The 13,189-nt window shown below is 35.2% G+C and overlaps 3 protein-coding genes across 6 annotated transcripts; 1 reads left to right on the forward strand and 2 right to left on the reverse strand.

Moving 5' to 3' along the window:
• Positions 1-9: 9 nt before the first annotated feature.
• On the reverse strand, positions 10-3,298 carry LOC149673656 (uncharacterized). Of its 3 annotated transcripts, none has more exons than XM_089839311.1 (4): positions 3,157-3,298; positions 991-1,295; positions 526-764; positions 10-172 (listed from the first exon to the last, which is right to left on the reverse strand). In XM_089839311.1, exons 2-4 carry the CDS (start codon positions 1,273-1,275, stop codon positions 46-48), a joined length of 651 nt encoding a protein of 216 aa, XP_089695437.1. In that variant the 5' UTR covers positions 1,276-1,295; positions 3,157-3,298; the 3' UTR covers positions 10-45. The 3 variants fall into 3 exon arrangements, with proteins under 3 accessions (XP_089695437.1, XP_089695438.1, XP_089695436.1); XM_089839312.1 differs by having other exon boundaries at positions 3,252-3,295; XM_089839310.1 differs by lacking the exon at positions 3,157-3,298 and adding an exon at positions 1,415-2,430.
• A 111-nt stretch (positions 3,299-3,409) lies between these two features.
• LOC149673657 (inositol-tetrakisphosphate 1-kinase-like) lies at positions 3,410-7,186 on the forward strand. 2 transcript variants are annotated; one of them, XM_089839296.1, is made up of 10 exons: positions 3,410-3,647; positions 4,331-4,453; positions 4,531-4,555; positions 4,620-4,745; positions 4,825-4,942; positions 5,013-5,108; positions 5,177-5,220; positions 5,336-5,569; positions 5,642-5,810; positions 6,261-7,186. In XM_089839296.1, the coding sequence occupies exons 2-10, from the start codon at positions 4,359-4,361 to the stop codon at positions 6,719-6,721; spliced, it is 1,368 nt and encodes a 455-aa protein (XP_089695422.1). In that variant the 5' UTR covers positions 3,410-3,647; positions 4,331-4,358; the 3' UTR covers positions 6,722-7,186. The 2 variants fall into 2 exon arrangements, with proteins under 2 accessions (XP_089695422.1, XP_089695423.1); XM_089839297.1 differs by lacking the exon at positions 3,410-3,647 and adding an exon at positions 3,716-4,176.
• A 528-nt stretch (positions 7,187-7,714) lies between these two features.
• LOC149673658 (WD repeat-containing protein 20) lies at positions 7,715-13,078 on the reverse strand. The gene is made up of 5 exons (XM_089839287.1): positions 12,562-13,078; positions 12,103-12,285; positions 11,291-12,036; positions 10,636-11,209; positions 7,715-10,511 (listed from the first exon to the last, which is right to left on the reverse strand). Exons 1-5 carry the CDS (start codon positions 12,808-12,810, stop codon positions 10,443-10,445), a joined length of 1,821 nt encoding a protein of 606 aa, XP_089695413.1. The 5' UTR covers positions 12,811-13,078; the 3' UTR covers positions 7,715-10,442.
• Positions 13,079-13,189: the final 111 nt, after the last annotated feature.

A 13,189-nucleotide genomic window follows, 5' to 3' on the forward strand; every position in this document is an offset into this window, starting at 1 on the left:
GGGGGGGGGTTGATAAGTATTGAATTAATTGGTGGGTTTTTGAGGTTATGCTTCATTGCACGCCTGGTAAATGGTGGAACAGTCTTCGCCACTTCGACCTTTCCTGGTAGCGTCGTAATTGTTCTGGAACGCGTTATTTTTCTGACCATCAAGGGCGAAACTGGCAGCGTACCTTTAACGTTCATAGAGGCGTTAAACGCAATACGATATTGCGTTTATTAAGTTAAGAACCGTAAAGCCAAGGTAACCGTGGTTTCAAGTGCACCAAAAGGAAAAGTTACGTCTAAATAGGCTAGGGGTCAAGGACCAACCCTTTGTGGACCACCCGCAACACTTGCTAAGGGCATGAAACCTTCGATTCGACCAGGATAATACCCAAACTTACAGAAGCGCGCCACAACCAGATTTGTTCATCCATTTACCAAGTGCAAAAAACGAGCAAAACAGAGCCCAAAACCACGTACGCGTTTGCAATTAAATAAAACCATTCCTTCCAAGATGCAATAATACGTAAAAATTACTTACCCTCCGAATTGGGCGATCAAGTATCCAATTTCGCGTCCATCCTTGACGGCTTCTTTGCTAGCTTCGCACAAGTGCCTTTGAATGCAAGGACGATCCTTAGCCAAGATGGACTTGACGTATCCCTTGAGCATGGAAGCACCGGCGCTGGCGGCGTCATCCATAGCGTCTCTCAAACCGCGAGATTCAGAAGCCCTGGCTCGTTGTCCGAAGGAATTCTTCAACATATCCAACAAGCTGACCTTTATAAAAAAAAAACCCGAAAAACCAAATATTGAGTAACCTTAACTTATTTACCTACGACCATAAGTAACGTAATAACAATAAGTGACACTGAATAAAGGTTTCCTTCCCAATAAAACATGAACTATAGCTTGCCCATGTCCAAAACCCTTATCAAAGGAACTAACCTTAATTTCTTAAGAAATTTCTCATTTAATGTTATATACTACTTATACTATGACGTACCAAGATGTTAAGGATTTGTCTGGAAGTGGCCGCGCTCTCCTCATCATTGCCAAAGAACAATTTGACGAAAGTACGAACAAGGTTTTTCGAGGAAAGGAATTGATTTGGTTCCTTTTTAAGTCCTTGTTCAACCACGTCGTACTTGCTGAATTTTCGTTCATCGTATCTCGCTCTACGACCAACCCCGATGGACGAAGAGTTACTCTTACCACCATCTTCGGAAGGAATTGCCAAACATAAATTGGCAAGTGTCGCGGTCGCCAAAAATAAACATAGAACCTTCATATTGGTATTTGTTGATTAAACTGCAAGTAAAATGGTAAATCCGTGGGTTACTTAAACTTTTAATCCAAGAGTATCTTCGAGAGATCACTAAAGTAAATCCAATAGGATTAGCTTAATCCACGAGAAACAACTGTCTTACCGTCGCGAGAAATTTCACGATACGAACGCTTCGAAGTTCCGAGTAAAAATTACCCGAAACTTGACCCGGTATTGACTTAAATACATCGGGCACCGGGTCAATGACGAAAAACGTACGCTACGTCACGGTACGCTATTTCCCCCAATATACTAAGTAAGTTAGTGGCCCGTAGCTTCACGGGGAATCAATCGTTACCCTAAAGACGCGTTCTAACATTCCCTCAAACATCCTCTTGGGCCTGAAGGCATTTCGAGGTGCATTCACCCCTACTAAGAAGAGACCCCCAGCGAGTCTGGGTGACCCAGTTTGTCTAGGTACCAAGGAAATCGGTCTGTGGTTCTTGGATTATTCCCACCCCCTTAGAAGATTCGAGGCGTCACATACCCGGAACCATTCTTAAAGTACTTTTGTCCGAGACAATTCCAATGTAGCCGAGGTCACGGTCAACTTAAAACTGAGCACGCGAAGCTTCACGCGTGAAATAATTCATATTCTCCATGAAAATAATCTCTAGAAAAGTTCTACGCTTCATCATTGGGAGCGAAACATTTCCCTAGTTAGGATATAAATGAATTAATTCAACTTAATAATTGAATAGACTCGTTTGGTGAGATAAATCTATAAAATGTTCTCAAGCGAAGATTGAACTTTTTTAATGTTTTTCCTAGATCTAAAATGTTGTTTCATAGAGATTAAAATACAGGCTTAACTTGTTGCACTGACATTTTAAATTGTTTATGATTTAATGGGTTAGCTAGCTTAAGGCAAAGATGTTTTTAGACAGCAATCATTTCGATGAACTTCGAGAAAAATCTTTCCCAAGTTCATACATATTTTTTTATATTCCGATAAAACCGGTTTGGGGCATTGAAACATCCCCTAGGGAGGGTTTAAATTACATATTTTTAAAAAAAATGGTGTTGCGTGGTAGCTTAAGGAAAGAAAACCAATTAACAATTCAATAGTTTATGACATCTATTTTGATTCCCGGACTGGTGACTCATTGTTGGTTATATTTTCCCCGATTGTTTATTTCTTCTAAGAAGTATGAACTTCGTACACGGACTTTTGGAAATTTTCGTTCTTTCACAAGGATTTGAGTTTGATAATTCTTCAAGATAAATTTGGGTGTAGGCCTAAAATTCTTTTCTATAGAATTAGAGCGTCAAAAAATATTAAATACAAATCTTTTGTGGGAATAGTTTCGGTTTGCGAGTTTTTTTAAATGGTTTTATCTTTTATGACACTTGGGGTTTTATGAAACCATGAAACGGATTAATATATAATTCTTATTTGCTTGGCATTTTTGCAAGTCCGGGTAGAATGTCTTTAAGATTAAATAAAGATTTCTTAAGAATAACTTTTCCTTCATTTGAGGAGGTGCGTTAATCAGGGGTGGGGGGGGAGAGAAAATTTGAAATTCCATTGTCAGAAAATGGTAGTATAAATAGTCGAAACAACAATTGTAGTCATAAAATGACTCAGTCTAAACCTAAAGAGTCTCATTATTTGCTTTTAATACTAAAATATTTGTTTATTTATACGGAAAACCAAGCAGGCTGTTTAAAACACATTCAAATTTAGCGCGATTTGCAGAAAATCAAACTATAAATTTATAAAGTGACATCTATTGGTAAAATTCTCAACTAAAACCCATAATTAGGCACATGTTTCGAACTGTCAGATTGTCTTTATAAACTAAATTCGGGTTTAAAAACACAATTATTGTATTTAAAACATACCCAAATGGTTGAAGGACGATCATATTCATTTTAAGCATCACTTTAAAATACATTTTGCAGAGTAATGATTTCACGAAAACCGATTAATTACTTACGCGACTGCACCGGCGATTACTCGTTTGTAATGGCGGTCTTCAGTCCCGTCACACCCACCTGTCAAATTCATTTCAGTTCAGTTCACCAGAATCTAGGAAAAGGTCTAAGTTACGGTTACAGCCCCTAAAGTGTGACGCCACACGATTGCGTAACAAGTAGAATGAAACCGGTAAAATCTTACAGTTTACTAGTCTATAAAACTATTTGGTTTCATTTTATACTGTGTTTTTTAGAGCTACACAGACCATAGAATAAACTGAACTAATCAGCAAGGGGTTTTCTGTGTACAAATTGTCACCATAGGAAAATTAACGAGAAGCACGCTCCACGCAGTATATTTTGAATGTCATTTAAACTTAATTTTTGATCTCTACAGGATGAAGTAGCGGTTAACTGTAAGTCTATTACATTAGTAACTAAATAATTATAGTTTATACTAAGTTGTAATTAAGAAATAACGGCTAATTGCCACTAAAATATAGAAATATGGCAAGGGTTAAGGAATAATGAGGGGGTGGTCACTCCTTCAGTCCTTGATATCTTTATTTTAAATTATTATTAAAGACGAGGAAAGATACGTTAAAATTTTTTGAAATACCTTTACAACTAATTTAAAATTCAATTTAAACCTTACAAAATAACAAAATTCCTTTCAAAAAATCCTTTAAACGCCCTTGACCTAAAAGTTTCTGATACATTCATTTCCAATCATTGCGAAACTAATTTGTAATCGCCTGAAACTGAAATATTTCGTTCTCCTTTGAAATACAGCTGTGTAAATCAGTAAGCCTCATTTCCAAAAAGAGCCATTTGTAAATAGCTGTTCCCAAAATACACCCGTCTTCTCTATTATCAATTATAATTAATGCAATGGTAGAACTGTCATTATCTTCACTTTCTTATCAGAACTAGTTGTAAAGAAAGGTAAAGAAGTGGTTTTTTTTTATCAAACCACGTTTATGGGGGCAAATAAATCACGTGAGATGTAGTGAGTGAGAAGTTCCCCCCACCCCCTTTTTAATGAACTCTTCTTTTATTAGATAAAGCTATATTAGTTTTCTATGTGTTTTAAAAACAGTTTCTTTGATTAACGAGACTAAATAGAGATGGATGAAAGTCTAAAAACTCGTCGGGTTGGCTATTGGTGGAGTGAAAAGAAGACTAAAAAATTTAATGTGAAAAATTTCACATTATTCTGTCAGTAAGTATAGAAATTATGCTATTTTTCAATGTTAGAAAATTTAATTTAATTTAAATTTGTTTGTTATTTTTTTAAAGGGCAAATGGTCTCGAATTAATTAAGGTAATAAATGATTGACTTTAAACTATTTAATAATTAGTTTAATTACCTTATATTAATATTCCAGTTGAACTTTGATCAGAGTTTGGAAGAGCAAGGTCCGTTTTCTTTAATTCTGCACAAATTATCCGATATAGTTGTTAAAGCTGATCTTGGAAATCCCGAAGCAATTTTAGCTCTTAAAGCTTTTGAAGTATTTTAATTTTTAATTTAAACCCTACTTAAATTAAATTAAAATACAACTGTCATTAAAATAAATTAAATCATTTCAGACTTACATTGAAAACCATCCAGAGATCGTTATTGTCGATCCATTACCCAATGTTTGTAAACTTTTAAATAGATGCGAACAATATCAACTGGTCAAAGATTGTTCTTTAGGAAAATCTGGTGCGTTTTCTAACATTACAAACTTACAATCTTTAAAACTAAATTAATTAATTAACTTATTATTTAACAGGGGAAGTTTTTACGCCAAATTTTATCGAACTTACAACATCAGATGTTAAAGAAAACTCTGAAAAATTGAAGAAATTCAATGTTAATTATCCAATTGGTGTGTTAGATGTTTCTTTACTGATTGTGTTCAAGTTTTTAACATAGTTTTGAATGTTTTTTTTTTAGTTTGTAAACCGGTACTAGCACATGGATCAACATTAGCACACCAGGTACCTAAAACTACGTTACGTCATTTCTAGCCCCCTTTTCCTTATTAGTTACTAAAACTCAACTAATTAAATTTGATTTTCTCTCTTAAAATAATTTTCTCTTCATTCAATTTAGATGTGTTTAGTTTTTGGTGACCAGGGACTAAAGGATATAACACCACCTTGCGTGGCTCAAACTTTTGTTTGCCATAATGCCACGCTTTACAAAATCTTCATAATTGGGAAGAAGCATTTCATTATAGAAAGACCATCTTTGAAAAACTTTAGAAGTGGTAGTTCCGACAGAGAAACTATATTTTTTGACAGCCACGATATTTCCAAACCAAATTCAGCGTCTTCGTTAATTAAGGTAGGTTTCAACCCACGTAACCTTATATATTTCTTTAGGGCGGCCAAATGTAACGTTTCAGGTAATTATTAGATGGATGAAGATGATCACCGCACAGTCACAATGTCTCCAGATTCGGAAAGAGTCGAAAAAATCGTTAAAGTAGTTCAGGAAAACCTTGGTCTTGATTTATTTGGAATTGATTTAATTATTGACAGTAGCAATGGAAGCTACGCCATCATAGATATGAATGTTTTCCCTGGTAAATATTTTAATTCGTAGAATTCTCAGGGTTCGTACACGACCTGGAAAAGTCAGGGAAATTTAAAATGGACCTAAAAAGTCAGGGAAATGTCAGGGAAAAATATATTGGAGGGAAATTTAAAGTATAATGGTGACCAGAAAAATTTTTGTCTGAGATTTGAGCAAAGCCCCAAATTTGCGGAGCTCGCTTCGCTCGCTCAGGTTATTTATGATTTACTTTAAATTAAATTTAAACGAATTAATTGGCTAATTTTTATAAAAATAACTAGTGCAAAATTTATAGATTGGTTTTCATATACGTTCGCCATGTACGTTATTGCAAATGGTCAGGGAAATTTGTTCAAGTTAGTCAGGGAAAACCTGGAAAAGTCAGCTAGGAATTTCATTCCAAAAATTTTGTACGAACCCTGATTCTCCTTTTAGAGATGCGAGGTTAAATATCTTCTAGGTTATGACGGAGTTGAAAATGTCTGGGAACCAATGTGCCAATTAGTGCTAGAGAAACTTGGTCTTCGAGTAGACGAAAAATACAACGAACCTAGAGACGATCTGGAAGGCATGGCGGATTCGACTCCTTTGATTCAAATTTCTTATTGCCCTGACTGTTCCATTTGCTTCAAAAACTTGACGGAAATTTGTAGTAATTGCGCGAAAAGAACTTTAACGGTGGCTGGAGGTTCTTCCTTTGAGGTTTCTAAAGCTTCCAACGCTACAAGTAGCCATAGTGATACGTGTACTGAAGATTCGGGGATTGATATGTCGGAAGAATGTGATAAAAGTAAACAAAAGTTGGCTGGGGGAAGCATTTCCAAATGCTCCAGAAAACAATACACCAAGAAATCGGCGGTGGCTGCCAGTAATAGCGCCGCCGGTAACAACAACGTGACTTCCAAGCTAATTTGCCGTTAATTGGTAACAATCAATTGAATTTTTTAACGTGTTTTTTCTTACGCATAATAAATAACTGTACTTGTAACTATATATATATTTACATGTATACAAAAAAGGGATATTTTTTTGTTTTGTACATAGCTTTTGTTACGAATTAATTTCTTATAATTTTTTGTTTTAATTAAAAGAAGACCTTTACCTTTAACGAACTTTTAAAATGAAAATGACGTTTTTTTTTATCAATTAGATCGACCAAATTAATATTTTGCGTTAAAATATAAATTAATTTAATTTAACAATTTTAATTGTTCATTTTCATTTTAAAAAGAATTATTAATTGGAAACTAACGTCAAAATGTTTTATTTGGCTTTTGTTAAAAGAATTTTGTAGTTACTAACGGAAAAAAAAAAACAACCCCTTTATGTTAAACCTGTTTCTAAAATTTGAATAAATAAATATTAATTGTTCTACCATTTTATAAACCTTGCGTCCTAATTTGATTTACGGCATTCTTGGGATTAGAAATATGATCACTGTTAATACTATCAGATGTGGATAATAGAAGAAGGATGACACTCTGTATCCTCTTAATGCTTTAGTTATGTAACGTCATTCTTCCCAGGCGAGGGATCCGTTTTAGTTTGCTTTCCCGCTCATCAAACTACAAACGGGCATCGCACCGTAAGGTGAATTCTATAATTGTTTGGCACTAAATCCCTAGCAATCATCCCACAAACCTTGATTGTCTTGACGTGCGACCAAAAATGACCACAAGCGCATGCATGCGTCTTGCCAAATATTTAAACGCTAATAGAGTAATGATGAGGGAACTATTTATCGTGTATGTGATTCGGTTTAGTAACCTTGCTCTAAATGTTCCGATGTTGGGAAGAGTGACGTTACACTTACCCCGCATTGTGCTCGTACACTTCTCTCGAAGAGAAGTATTATATACTTCTGATACTATTAATTTTGGGAAATGTTGCTTTCAGAATTAATTTGCAGATATATAAACGGGCACTGAAAATTATTTTTATTAAGGCCTAAAAATTAGTCTATTTATAATAACACCTCCACATCGGGATCGGGCACCACCATGTTTTAAATATTTCCTGTTTGTTTGTTTACTCCATACAAAAGTATTTACACAATCCTATTTCATCCAAACGAAACCAAAAAAAAAAAATGAAAAAAAATGAAAAAAAAAGCAAAGATAATTAATTTCTTTGTTTATAGGTTCTTGTCGTTGAATTTAAAAACAGTTTCGTTTTTCCTTAGTAATATGTACAGAGGGACAAATATTATTTTCCTTTTTTTTTAATTTATAGGTCTGTACATAGTTTTTAATTATTATTATATATAAAATCTAACAAAATCCTACCGTTTAATTATTTTTGACTCGCGAAATGTTGATTTTTTTTTTTTTTAATCAGTTTTGCATTAGTTATGTTTGCCATTATCTCATCTAAGATTATTGTTATAACGAACTAACCTCAGTTTATTTATTTATTTATTTAAATTTGGCATAGGTGTTGGTTGTTTGTTTTAAGGAGAACGTTTTGTTTGTTTGTTTGTTTACTAAGGAAAAATTAAATATAGGTGCATAATATTTCTTTAAGGTAGGCTTATACACCAACATAGAATTTTTATATTTAATGTTTTTTTTTAAATAGTTTAACGCGTAATACTTCCTAATTAAGTATTAAGGGAGCTCATGGGTTTTAAGCTAAACTCTTAATTAATTATCGCGCTAATTATTTTAAGTAAGATTGCTAAGATGTCTACGAATTACGAAATCTTTCCAGGATGGAAAAATTAAATAGTTATTAATTAACTTATTCTCCTACAATTAAGTTACACGACGATAAATTGAGAGGTAGACCATAGACCAGGGTGTCAGGGAGGAGGGGGGGGATTTATGATTGAAGGCGTTATTTTATCTATGGCGTACGGAAACACTCAAGATTATACCGAAAATAGCTCAATTACGATCTTACGAGAAGCAGGCAGGCGGAATATCGATATATTGATAAAGAAATACAGGTAAGAAAGAAAATTGATAAGATTAAAGGAAAAGTTTAGTTACACAACATTATACAATAAAACCTTAAAAGAACGGCCTTTTTCCAAGTATAAAAGGAATTAAATAAACGATCTCTTATTACAAAATAATAGGGACTTGGCAATTCGGTCTTAACTCCGCCCCCAGCGCCATTATGGTATGTTTTTTTAACAGAATGAAAGCTACATAAGCCCCTCCTCCTGGTATGTTTTTTAGCACTAGTGGAAGGTAGCCTGACGTTGCATGACGTAGTACTGCCAAGTCCCTATTAGGCTTAAAAACGAGGACTGCTTTACTGCGCCATCCGCCATTGGTTCAGTGGCGTCCGCTAGCCCGAACCTCTTGCCCTTACGGGATTGGTTGATACCTTACCCCTCTCAGCCTGTGAGAATTCAACCAATCCCGCAGGAGTATGAGGTTCTGACTAGCAGACGCCACTAAACAAATGGCGGATGGCGCGGTAGTTTTCGTTTTCAAGACTAGTTAAATGCTTATAACTTTGTAATAAAAGATCATTTATTTAATTCCTTTTATATTTAGAAAAAGGCCGTTCTTTTAAGGACTATAATGTTATGTTACCTAAATTTTTTATTTAACGTCCATAGCTCTAGATTAAAACTAACAATAATTAAGCTAAAAAAAAGAAAAAATCAATGGGATAGAAAAAAAAAAAAAAAAACTAGGACTAGAACTGAGCTATTGACTAGTTTACGAATGATCTATATAAATATATATATAAAAAACTACTACGACGACCTTAACTAACAGATAAGGGGAAGAAGGTTTGCATTTGGATTTCTACCAGAGTATAAGTGTCGACCTAAAAATAATGGTAAAAGGGATTGGCTAAAATCTCTCCAAATGACAAGAGGGAAGGATTATGATAATTTTAATCAGTGTCGGGTTCTCTGTAAGAAGTTTTATCGCAAATGGCTTGATATTAAAATTGAAATTAAGCCCCTAGATATAGATAAGCACGCCTAATTTTGGTTTCTTTTCTATATACGCATTACCTATATATGTTTTTTTTTTCTTTCTTTCTTTAATTATTTTCAATTAGTTTGGGGTATGTCTAATTAATTAATTATTCTTTTTTGACGATATAACTATTTCTTTTTTACAGTACCTATACAAAACTTAAAAATGTATTATAATTTTACATTCATTCAAAACTCGATTACGTACGATTTTTAGGGGATGATTCTATTTAAATTGGAAGCCTGGTTAAGTGGTACTGGTATAGTTTAGTTTAGTTTACGTTACTTTACTTCCTGGAATTTGATTGGTAATTAATTAAAATTTACCAGGGAATTAAATTAACTCTAGAAGTTAATTAATTTTTCTTTGTTCCTATTTCGTTTTTTTTCTTTTCTTTGTCTTAGATATAATTATGCTCGAGGTTAAATATGGTGAAAGGGGTGGTTTGGTTTGGGGACTTGATTTTAAAATTTTTTTAAGTTATATTTACGAATCCAAAACTAGAAGATTAGTGATTACTGATTACCCATCCAAAACTGTAGTTTTCAAATTTTTGTTTCTTTTTTGTATCTGTATCACACAAGGTAGGTTAATTAATTAATTTTGTTTTTTTTTCTCCTTTCTTTTATAGAACATTTGAAATTTGTCAATTTATTTAAAGTTCTTTAATTTATTTAAATTCCCATAATTTAACAGGGCTATACGACGGTTCCTCCATTTGGATTGCTCAAATTTGGACTGGCCAATTGTTGAGCCGCTTGAAGGCCCTATAAGATGACCAATCAAGTCACAATTGTCCAAACTCTAATATACATTTCTTTCAGTGTTTTAGACCCCAATGGGACTTTATTCCCCCTGATCTGTTAATGGAAAAAGGGTTGTTTAACTCACCACCTTTCCAGGTCTGACCCACGTGCAGACGTATCCTTCTTGGCAGGCAGTCACGACGCAATCTTCCCTGAAGACAAGAGCAGTCAGCCTTTCATGAGCTATTTTCTTGCACACTAAGGGTTCCAACATGGGAACATCGTCTAATCTAGGACACAACTGAGTTCCTATTAGCCTGACTGGATCTTCTAATATTCTATTATGGGTTGATTTGTTGATATTGTTCTTTTCACTGTTCCGAGAAGCCAGACTAAAATTTCTTTTGTGTTCCTTTTCAGTTTTTTTCTCTTTCTCAAGAGAAGAAGTCTTTCCCCCGGCACTCGTAGGGTCTCCCCTACCACTGACGCCACTGTTTATACTAAATTGGGGTAAAATGAGACTACCATCGGAAACGAATCCTTCTTTGGGCAAACAGTTTCCCTGGGAACCACCAACATTGTTGCACTTGCCCAAAGCGGCTAATTGAGAGGGGCTACTTAATAAAACACTAGTTCGAGTCCTGCCTAATGGCTGCTTTAAAACATCCTCCGTTAGGTCCCATAAACATAGCTGAGTATCTTGTCCCACTGAACCAAACCTAAAACAATGCAAAGAAAAGATTAAGAATCTCTAATAAATAGTTAAAAGAAATTAAATTCGCGAGAAAGATGGGATATACCTGTAAGAAGTTATATTGAGTGGCCTTCCTTCTGAAGTGGTGCAATTTGAAGTAGTACTTGTGTTGGTGGTGGTGGTGGTTGCTGTAGTCTTATTGGGTATGATGGCATTACCGATGGAACCATTCTTTAGAACACCAGTGTCATTTTGCAAACCATTATTACTATGTTCATTGCCTATATCTTCGTCACTTCCACTAAAATCTAGCAAATCCAGTTCGCTATAACACGTTGTGTAGGAATCAAAGGAAACCACACTGACCCAGGACTTATGTCCGTGTCCCCTGGCCACCACTCTTTTATCATGGAATGACCAGACCGTTACTAAATCATCTTCCCCACCAGTCACCACGTATTTGCCATCGGGGCTCCAACAAACGCACAGTAACCCCCCAAAAAAACTGCGGACTAAACCAATTAGGTCCATGGTATCATAATCAAAAATCCTAAGAAAGCCATCTTGACTAACTGTGGCCAAATACTTGGAACAAGGAGAGAAAGCAAACTCGTTCAAGGCTCCTTCTCCTATCACCCACCTATAAAGCGGGTTTCTAGTACTCTTAGTCTTGCAAGTGTAAACCGCAAACCCCTCTCCTTGTTTGAATAGTTGATAATGAGGTGGCGTTGTTCCGCAAGGAAGATCTTCTTTATAAACATACATTTGACCACTACTATGAGAAACTAAAAACAAATTTGGAGAACCCGGTAGCCATTTTAAGCATGTGACTTTAGTTTTGTCTATCAGTCTCTGAAATGTCAATGTTACGATAAGTTTTAGCGTTTACTTTTGACTGTTTTCAAAGGTTTTTATTACCTCTTCATTATACAGTTTGCTCATTTCTTTCTTTGTAGGATCAATTAGCTGAATCTGACCAGCTGAGAAGCCGACTAAAAGTGCCACACTTTCACTGCTAACTGTCATTTGATTAAAATCATGACTGGTTGGGTATGTCCCCTTATAAACCCTCTTATCAACTGGTTTTGATAAATCGGCAGCCTGAAATCGCAATAAGGGAGGGGAAAATACCCAAAACATTTAACCATTAAATTTGTCTCATCCCAAAATGAAAAATCTGGGATTTTCAACTTTTAAATATGAGCTTGCATAATTTATTTACAGTGTGAAATAAGCTAATGCAAATAGCGGGAACGTTTAAAGGATAAAACTAGGTGTATACGACGCGATGGGTAATTAATTAACTATCATTAGTTAGGTTAAACAAACATAGAAACTAATTATTATCGGAATGCACGCATCTAGACCAAGGCTTACCTTCTTAACACCCTTGTACATGTACACGTACAGCTCCCGACCAACGTTTAGGCAGATTCTGTCGCCGTTCCCGGAAGAGTCCGGTAGATGCACGAAAGAAACTTTCACGGGGGTGTTGGCCTGGGCATTGAAGCCGACCCTATTGGGCCTGGAATATTCTCCTAAAGTCATTAGTTTATAAGTTCCTTCTCGCGTAATGAACTGTGTTTTGAGTTCGTCCTTGCCACCACCTTCGCACTGCGCGGCCATTTTAGCGGAAATTTTCTACGCCTTGGCTTCTAGGCCTAAGTCGCCAATGCCGGATTTTCATCGCGTTTACGAATAAGCATTACTTTTCACATTTTCATGATGAAAATGGTTATATTTTCGCTTAAATACGGTTCCGACACTAGCGTAAATCAAAAACTAACTTCCATACCTTTGAATTAACTCGAAAATCGTTTTATTTAACGGTGTTCCGTTCGCGACACGACCCGACCTAGACGCTACGCAAAATTTCCGGAAAACCAATAAAATATAAGGTCATCAATAGATGTCGCTGATGAGAGGTTAAAAGTCACGTGATTTAAAACCCGCCAAATTTAAACTTTGAATAAAGCGTGCAATTAATAATTTAGTATTTTACCTT

Source organism: Phalangium opilio, unplaced genomic scaffold (assembly GCF_054372755.1).
Source record: "Phalangium opilio isolate 3A_F unplaced genomic scaffold, DU_Popi_V2 ptg000048l_1, whole genome shotgun sequence".
Classification (NCBI taxonomy): domain Eukaryota; kingdom Metazoa; phylum Arthropoda; class Arachnida; order Opiliones; family Phalangiidae; genus Phalangium; species Phalangium opilio.